Raw genomic sequence first — 9,010 nt, forward strand, 5'->3', positions numbered from 1 at the left:
TTGGAGGATTGCCAGGAATGGAAGAGGAAGCAAGGTTAGAAACGAGTGGGTTTGGGTGGTTAGGGAGTTTATTATGGAAGGAATGATATCGGGTTGGGGCTAGATCGGTTACATAAGGAACATTTAGGTGGCAGGAATAAATAATTTTTTGTTACTTGGTGATCGCACTCCTTAACCATCTTCTCAACGTAAGTATTTTAAGTTTTTTTATTCTTTTCCTGGAAAAAATAGAAATAATCCAGTAAACTTGATGATTTTACGATTAGTTCGAAATTAGTTTTCTGATACGGTGTTTTAAAAAATAGTTGTTCAAAGAAACACCTTAGAAGGTTACAAGCACGTTACGCCGATGTACTTTAGTTCACCTTGCCTGATTACGGAAAGAATGCTTTAGCTACAATAAAAACTCACAAACGCTTGCATGTGTTGAATATTATTATAAAAGTTTTTAAAATAGCCTTTCAAATATTCCATTATTCTTATTAATGTTTCTTTTCAAAATCACTAATTCCTTTTTTTTTAATAAATAAAATAATTAATAATTTTATCTACCCCATAAGAAACGTTATAGTGTTATATCTAGAATATAATAATATGTATTAAATTTTATAATGCTATAAGTTCAAAAATACTGTTGAAGTAGAATAGTTTAAACTGAGAACAAAACTCTTATATTATAATTGCAGATGTCCAGGTTAACTCTAATAGTTTAAATGAAGATAATTAATTAAAAATAAAATTAAAAAATGGGGAAATTGTTAGAACTATCAAAACCCATATTATAGTAAACCAGAGGAAAAGTGACTAAAATTTTGGAAACTGTTTACTTTCGAATTTTGTTTTTAACCTACTTCTAAATATTCGGTAAATCATTATATTTGCGGAAACGGGTTCTCCTTTTCACGAAATATTTGAAAAAATGCTAATAAAGAATCGTAAAACTTTTACACTCGTTTTTCTTTTAGCCTATTACTAAATTGTCAAACAATTTTTTTACTAACTAAACCGAATGAAAGGTCAGGAAATGTTTATATCAGGTGTTCATTTCAGCATACAGTAGGAAAATATTTAGCAATATTTAATAAAATATTTTAAATATTTAGCAATATTTAAAATATTTTAAATATTTAAATATTACCTAAATTAATCTTTACAAAATATAAGAGAAAATCCGAATAAAAAGTAAGAAAATGTTTACTCTGACTTTCTTTCTTTTGACATACTTCTAAATACTTGACTATTTCTACTATTTTTAACAAACATTATCGAATTCTAGTTGGAGCTTCCTATAGACAATCATATGCGAAATTCGATTTTGTAACCCAGAACCTTATGAAACAACTAAAAACTAGTTGAAAATGTGCTTAAGCTTATCTTTTTTTAAACTTATTTTCTTCTTTTGACTAACCTTTTCATTAAAAAAATAGTCAAAATCTAGTGTTATCAGTAATGATATGTACTGCCAAGATATTAAACATAGCCGTAATACAGTGTTACCAATAATGGTATCTAATAATAATAATCTTTATTTATTCTGGGATTGATCCCTTTAGAATAATTTACAGGCGTCAAAATTAGGCTTCAAAGCCTTAGAAGGAAATACAAAATAAAAATTAAATTATAAAACGTCATAAAATATAATAAAATAATGAATTAAAAAAGATACAAATGAACAACAATAATTAACAGAATATATAAAATAAGAATAAAATAAATAAAGTACAATCACATTTCATAAAATATAATATGACAAATACTTCTGATAATAAGTAATAGAAAAAAAATCAAATATAATTAAACTAAAACTACATTGGCATTGTTGGTAACGAGCTCGCAGACAAAGCTGCCAGAGAGTCACTCACGCTCCCTGGCCGAGGCACCGCCGTTCTTACCCCATCAGAATTCAGTACACTCCTTAAATTACAAATATTAGAAAAATGGTAGGCCAAGTGGGATGAAAGCTCTCCCAGTAAATTAAAAGAAATAAAACCATCAGTAAAACCATGTTCGACATCCTACCGCAACAGCCGCAGGGAGGAGGTTGCTCTGGCCCGCTTGAGAATAGGTCATACTCTCCTCACGCACTCTCACCTGATCAGAAAACTGCCACCTCCAACGTGCAAATATTGTCAGTCCATTCTTACGATTAGACATATTTTCGAAGAGTGTACTCACTATTTGCCAACAATAAACAGGATAGGACTGACTCCAAATTTATCCGAAACTCTCGCAGATGAGGAAGCTAAAATTACACGAGTATTTGAATTTTTAAAAACACATCGCCTTCTTTATAAATTATAGCTCCTCTTTGATTTTTATGTTTTTTATTTTATTTTTTTAAAAATTATTTTTCTATTTTTTTTTATTTTTCTATTTTTTATTTTTTTTTCTATTTTTTTACTTTTATCATCCCATAGGAGTTGATGACCAGAGGGTTTTACTCCTTTAAGCAACAATCAACAACAACAACTAAAACTACATTAAGTACAAAAATATATAAACCATGTTTGAAATTTTCAATTCTTATTCTTCCGGAATCGGGTGGACAGAAGGTGGTCTAAGATACGGGATTTGAAGGTTGGAAAGGTGTTAGAACTACGAATGAAAGAGGGAATAGAATTCCATAGGGATGAGGATAGATCTACCAAAGGCTGTGGTTCGATGGACACTTAACATATAAGTCTGAAGGCCGTGAGCGGGTATTGCGGGAATGCACTGAGGATTTAAATTGAAGGATATCAGAGATGTACGATGGTCGACGGGATTGGATAATCTAATTTGGTAGAGGAAGGAAGCAAAAAATATTTACGAAGGAAGGAAGGGTAAAGCCACTTCAATTCTTCATAAAATCGGGTGACAGAGACATCCCTGGGGACCCCAAAGGAATGTACTGCGAAGATATTAAACATAGTCAAAATCCAGTGTTGCCAGTAATGGTATGTACTGGCAAGATATTAAACAGTCATAATACAGTCAACACTGGTTAAAAGATTGGAATAATGCGAATATCGGCCTGAAAAGTGAAAGATGATTGCAATACAGCTGCCTGGATATGGGTTAAGTATGGTTGGTTTTAACTTACCAACAGATGTGAGCAGCCAGGAAGATGAGCGGCACTACATGTATCAACGACATATTCCACTAGGACCTGAAAAAGGAAAAGTATATTAGATTATTCACATCCCATTTAGCATTATTATTTTTTTCTTTTCACACAATGGAAAGAATTGCGAACCTAAAAAATTCAATGTATGGTTAATCAATATACGATTGAAGGGTCTTTAACCCTCTTGGGCACCGTTCCTGTATCTGTGATGTATCTGTTTTTCTTTTTTTGTTAAACATAACTTGGTGTGTAATATTTTGTATTTTTATATTTATTATTATCGCTGACAATGTGCAGTGGCTAGTTTCTTTTTTTTTAGATAAACAAAAATATTTTTGAAATTTTGGCATTTAAGCCCTGTTTCCTATTTCAATAAGAATAAGACTTCTTTAGTGTTAAAGTGTACATAATTCATTAGGGGTATTCATGATGTTGTGTTAAATGTAAAATGTTTTACCATTTTAAATGTTGTAAGTATAGGATTGTGAGCAGGCCTATTTAAAGTCATGTTAAATGTTACATGCATAAGAGGCCCTAGCGGGTTTTCTCAGCAACTTTTTTGATAAGCCTTAATGTTTATAACCTTTCCTTCCAGAGCCTCATGTTATGGTTTACATCGAATTTGATTCAAGTTTCAGTTTTGATTTAAGCAATTTATTATAACATGCCTAGAGTGGGTGAAAAGTGGAATTTGTGCGAAAGTTTAGCTTATGAGTGCCTTATTGATCTTCAAACTTGAAAAAAGAGAATGAAGATGGGCTAATTGACTACTGTATTGAAAGTATTTTCCATGTTCTATCATCCAGATATGCAGTTCCTTTTCTCAAAGGATCACTATTAAAATATACGCACTGGAGATCTTCAGTATTACCAAACTTGGATGAAGATAGGTTTAAATCTCTTTTGAGAGTGAACTACTTTCAATTTGAAACTATTATACAAGAAATCAAACGTTGTTAAAAAGTTTTTATTATGTCTATAACCCAATTTTTTAGTATTTATTGTATTAATGAACCCATTATCCTCCTATCTTCAAACCGTATGTATTGTTTAAGAATACAATCACTTATTTTCAGTAATTTCTTTGAAACAATTTCTAACAAGCATATATAGCATGTTACATGTCAGGTAAAAGTTAATTTAAATAGCTACAATATGTCACTCCTCCCATGTTTCTACCATAATCATGAGTGGAGCTATTTGTATTTAAAAAACTAGCCATTAACAATTTAGAAAAATATAGAGCTATAATTTCAAAACTGGTGAATATAATTTAATGAAACTTGGATGTTCCTCTTAGGTGTCAGGAAGCTTTATGGAAACTACTTTAGTTTCAAATTTTATTAGATTATGAGATAATGAGGTAAAAAAGTATTTGAAATGTGTTGATTTGACATGAAATCAACCATGAACAAAAATAAAAAGCTTACATCTATTTCAGGGAGAGAGGGGCTCCTGAGGTCTTAAATGATTTCCACTTTTTATTTTATAAAGTATAATTGCTCTAGTTAATTAATGATACATAAATAATAATATATACATAAGTAAGAATACATACATAATTATAAATATTTTTAAGTTCAATTATTTTGTCAATCGGACATCTTTAAAAGCTCTAGTTTTAATTTTTTTAATTCAAATTTTTTTTGTATTTTGATTTTACGAAGCTGCAATCCTTTCCTTTTCAAATTCAAATCGCTCCCTATCCTACACAAGACGGCCTGCTAATACCTCTTCTGTTTTTTTCTCCGTTGTATTATTAAAGTTATCTATTATGATTTAATAACTGGGGTATGAAATAATAACTATCACAAACACGAAAGAACTAACCTGAAACAACAAACAAAAATGGTGGCGAGCTCAATTGGTCTATTGCGTGACGTCATTCTTCATTTAGCAGACCAAATAACAGACTCTCAGCCATGTTACATGTTATTTTGTTTTACCACGACAAAAGAAGGCAATTTTTCTCCATTTAACACACTTTAACATGTTAAACTAAAGATCATGAATACCCCTAATATATAATACACAGATATTTTCATTGAATTCTTGTTAGCTGCTTTGTAAACTATTTTTGTGGATAAACAAATGATATAACATTTTTCTCATGTTAACCATGTTTTTTTAAATATATTTTCCTATATTGAAAATAATCGATTTTGGTAGTAATTATCCCTAAAATGAAGCTATTACCTGATTGGCTAATCAAGACTGCAGCGAAGCCAATCAGAATTTTGCACCGTTCGGAAGTTACCTACCAGCAACTCGACGCCACTTATTCGGGAAAACGTAGACCCTGGAACCGGAATATGTATTTTAAATATAATCTTTTCAATTTCTTGAGACTTTTTTTTTAAGGTAATCCACGTCGAAGGAGATGTTTGCCTAGTTATCTACAGGTGATCAACCTATTCTAACCATGATTAACAATAAATAAATTATGTTATGTTATATAAATGTATGTTAATTATGTTATGTATAAATTATGTTATTGATTAACAATAACAATTAATGAAAAAGTCAACGCCCCAAGGCCGGATTTGAACTGGCACCGCCCGCAAACCAATCGATAGACTTGTGCCTATCCTCTGAGCTACGGTGCGGCCCATATTTTTGTTTTAATAAATCAGTTAGCATCCATGTTATGTTCCAACACTCTTTATTATATCATCAACAGTGAAACGTTTCGGCCAATTCGGCAATCATCAAAGACTATCTTTTTTTTTTTTAATTATTTATTTATTGTAATTTACAACTGTACAAAATAATACAATAGGTAAATATGTAGTATGTTTCATATACACTTGAAAATCTTGGGAAGGAACCACCCGTTGGTGGTACTTCAAACATTAATTTAAACTAGAAGGTCCCGTGGCCATCTTCTTTTCAGAGGCCTCGGAGGATTATCAGGGATTGTTAAGAATGAAAGATTAAGAATTAATGGGTTAGGATGGTTAAGGAGTTTGGAATAAAAAGACGCATATCTGTTTTGGGTCAAATCTGCAACGAATGGGATGTTAAGGTCTTTATGAATGAGTTTATTTGTGACGTAATAAGGAGCATCAAGGATTTTACTTAGGATTATGGATTGTAACGATTGGATGCGGGAAGAATTTGATGGTTTGGTGGAGCCCCAGAGCTCAATTCCATATGTCCAAATTAAAGACTATCTTAAATATAAATTTACACCTTACATCTAATTATTTAAAAACTATTTAAAAGCTATTATGCCCTCGTCATTAATTACAAGTAAAATCACCCTATGAAAAAATAAATTAATAGGAAATCATATTAATTTTTAATAAGCTTATGACTAGTTACCTATTTTGTCACAATTTCATCAATTTTAAAACCCATTTAAAATTTTTAAAAAAATTATTATGTGATAATTGATAGTGTTATGTTGATCAAAAATTAATGAAATTGTGACGAAATAGGTAACTAGACGTAAGTTTAGGTAATAAGACATAAGCTGAAAAATGATTTTTTTTTTTATATGATAGTTGATTGTGTTAACTTGATCTACAATTAAAAGTTTTAAAAATTAATGAAAATGTGATAAAATAAGTAACTAGACATAAGCTTAGGTAGGCTTCTTACTAATTAATATGGCTCCCTATTAATTTATTGTTACATAGGGTGATTTAAATAGTAGTTAATGATCTGGGCAGAATAGCCAGTAAAATGTTTTTAAAGAATTCGATGTGAGGTGTAAATTTATTTTATTCATTATCTTAAATACTTTCTTGAGACTGGTAATTGTTGTTTAAATAAATAATTTCAATTGTATCCATTATAGTCTTAAAACGATTTATTTTCTTTACAAGTCCGACGTTTCGGCCTATCCAGGGACAATCTTAAACAACTCTTGAACTAAATAATTTAAAAAATTGTTGTGATAAATTTTAACAAACAAGTGACCGTGATAAAGAATTTTAATTTTTGTTTTAATGTGAAAATTCACTAATTAAATGACTAATTGAAAACATTGACCTGGGAAAACTAACCTGCATAAAGGGTTTTTAAATTATTTAGTTCAAAAATTGAATAAGATTGTCCCTCAGAATGGTCGAATAGTCCGAAAAGTCGGAAATAAAAGGTTTTGAGACTATAATGGATAAAATTTAAATTATTTGTGTAAATTTATATTTAAGATTGTCTTTGAGGATTGCCGAATTGGCTGAAACGTTGGACTGTTGATTATCATCAAATCATACATAGTGTTGAGACTTAACAACATTCCCGACAACAAAATAAAAAATAAAGACTACAAAGGAGCTGGATGAGGGATCTTAGCTAACTTATGAAATTAATTAAAACCAGGATTAAGTAGCAATGTCATTTTAGTAATTTTCCATTCGCTGGTTGTCTTCAATCTTTTTTCATTGTGACTCCATTTCTGACATACGGAGGAGGGCAATCTAGAGGTGACCTACTTATTCTAACCATGGTGGGGATCAAGTTCATCAAGTGTAATTACATAAAACTCATTAAGTAAATTTGATGTAAGATCAAAATGGAGTAATATGTATAGACTACATGTCGTATGTACCATGTATATGGTAGTGAATTTGTGTGAATAATCTTATATATGAAGAATTAAATATTTATGATTTTAAATTTAAAAAATAGGCTTTTAACTTATAATTAATGAATGACCTGGGCAGAATAGCCTGCAAAAAAACTCTAAATTTAATGTGAGGAAGAAATTATAATTGAAGATGTCCTTGAGGATGGCTAAAATGGCCGAAACGTTGGACTGGTGAAAAATAAAAAGTGTTGAGGCAAAAAAGGATACAAGTTTTGATTTATTTAATATATAACAATTATGTTTTTAGTCTCTTACGGCTTTTATACTAGTATTTATTTTTTAATTTATTTATTTATTGATATTTACAAGTGTAATTTGATAAAACTCATTAAGTAAATTTGATGTAACATCAAAATGGAGTAATACAGGCATGTAGAGAAATTACCCATTCTAATCATATCTACACTAGAAGGTCTCGAGGCCATCTTCTTTTCAGCCGCCTCGGAGGATTGTCAGGAATAGAAGAAGGAGCAAGGTTAGAAACTAGAGGGTTTTGATGGTTAGGGAGTTTTTAATGGAAGGATGGATATCTGGTTCGGGCTAGATCGGTTACATATAACCATGGTGGGGATCAAGTTCTCAAAAAAGTCCATCCCCCCCAGATTCGATCAGGCGCTGCCCGCAATTCTGAGGTTGCTAAGTCTGTGCCTCGACCACCGGAGCTACGGACGGCCCAGGTCATCTTCAATCTGAATACAGCGTAATTGATAAATAAAATCAATAATTTCTTCTATTAGTCAAATACGCTATTATGATTGCAGGATTTCCGTGACCTCTGAACTATATAGAAGGGAGAATGGAACTTCAATGTTACAGCTATATTTGCCGTATTGCAAATTTAACAAGTTTGCTATTAATAAAGTTGAAGACTTAGGAGACGACCTGATACCGTTAGTGGAACCGTATCGATTAATTATTGGATCATTATTAAGTTGGTCGGATGGTAATAGCCTTAGCAACTAGAAGGTTTGTTAGCCGCTCATAAAGTTATGTTCTACCTTCCCGGGGCAGTTGGGATAAATCATATTACTTCAGCCATAGTTGTTCCCTAGCCATGATTTCTGTTAGGCTTCCCTGCTTCAAACTTCGGTTATGGTACGTCCCTATAGGAGTACTAACTTTGTTTTAACTAAGTTTACTTACACAAAAAGGCCATTGTAGTCTCAAAAATATAAATAATTTATTATTCCTGCCGTATTTTCGCCCACTCAGGCATCATCAGGGCATTGGTGTTCATCTGATAAATTTTTAACACCTGTTCTTAAGTTTACTTTATAAAAATCCATTTTTGCTTATATTACATGCATATA

The 9,010-nt window shown here is 31.1% G+C and overlaps 1 protein-coding gene and 1 long non-coding RNA gene across 9 annotated transcripts in view; one reads left to right on the forward strand and one right to left on the reverse strand.

Annotated features, from left to right (window-relative positions):
- LOC136796146 (uncharacterized) overlaps positions 1–9,010 on the forward strand; it is a 131,578-nt gene that overhangs the window by 120,627 nt on the left and 1,941 nt on the right. The gene's annotated exons all lie outside the window — the stretch shown is intronic.
- The window catches only part of GluClalpha (glycine receptor alpha 1), a 223,193-nt gene that overhangs the window by 111,649 nt on the left and 102,534 nt on the right, over positions 1–9,010 (reverse strand). For all 8 annotated transcript variants that reach the window (XM_014427391.3, XM_014427393.3, XM_014427388.3 and 5 more), the window contains one exon: positions 3,083–3,148. In XM_014427391.3, coding sequence (XP_014282877.1) covers positions 3,083–3,135 — 53 coding nt within the window. In that variant the 5' untranslated portion in view covers positions 3,136–3,148. Of the gene's footprint in view, positions 1–3,082; positions 3,149–9,010 lie in introns of those variants that run through there.

This window comes from Halyomorpha halys, unplaced genomic scaffold, assembly GCF_000696795.3.
Source record: "Halyomorpha halys isolate HHAL.00 unplaced genomic scaffold, Hhal_1.1 Scaffold641.1, whole genome shotgun sequence".
In the NCBI taxonomy this organism is placed as follows: Eukaryota; Metazoa; Arthropoda; class Insecta; order Hemiptera; family Pentatomidae; genus Halyomorpha; species Halyomorpha halys.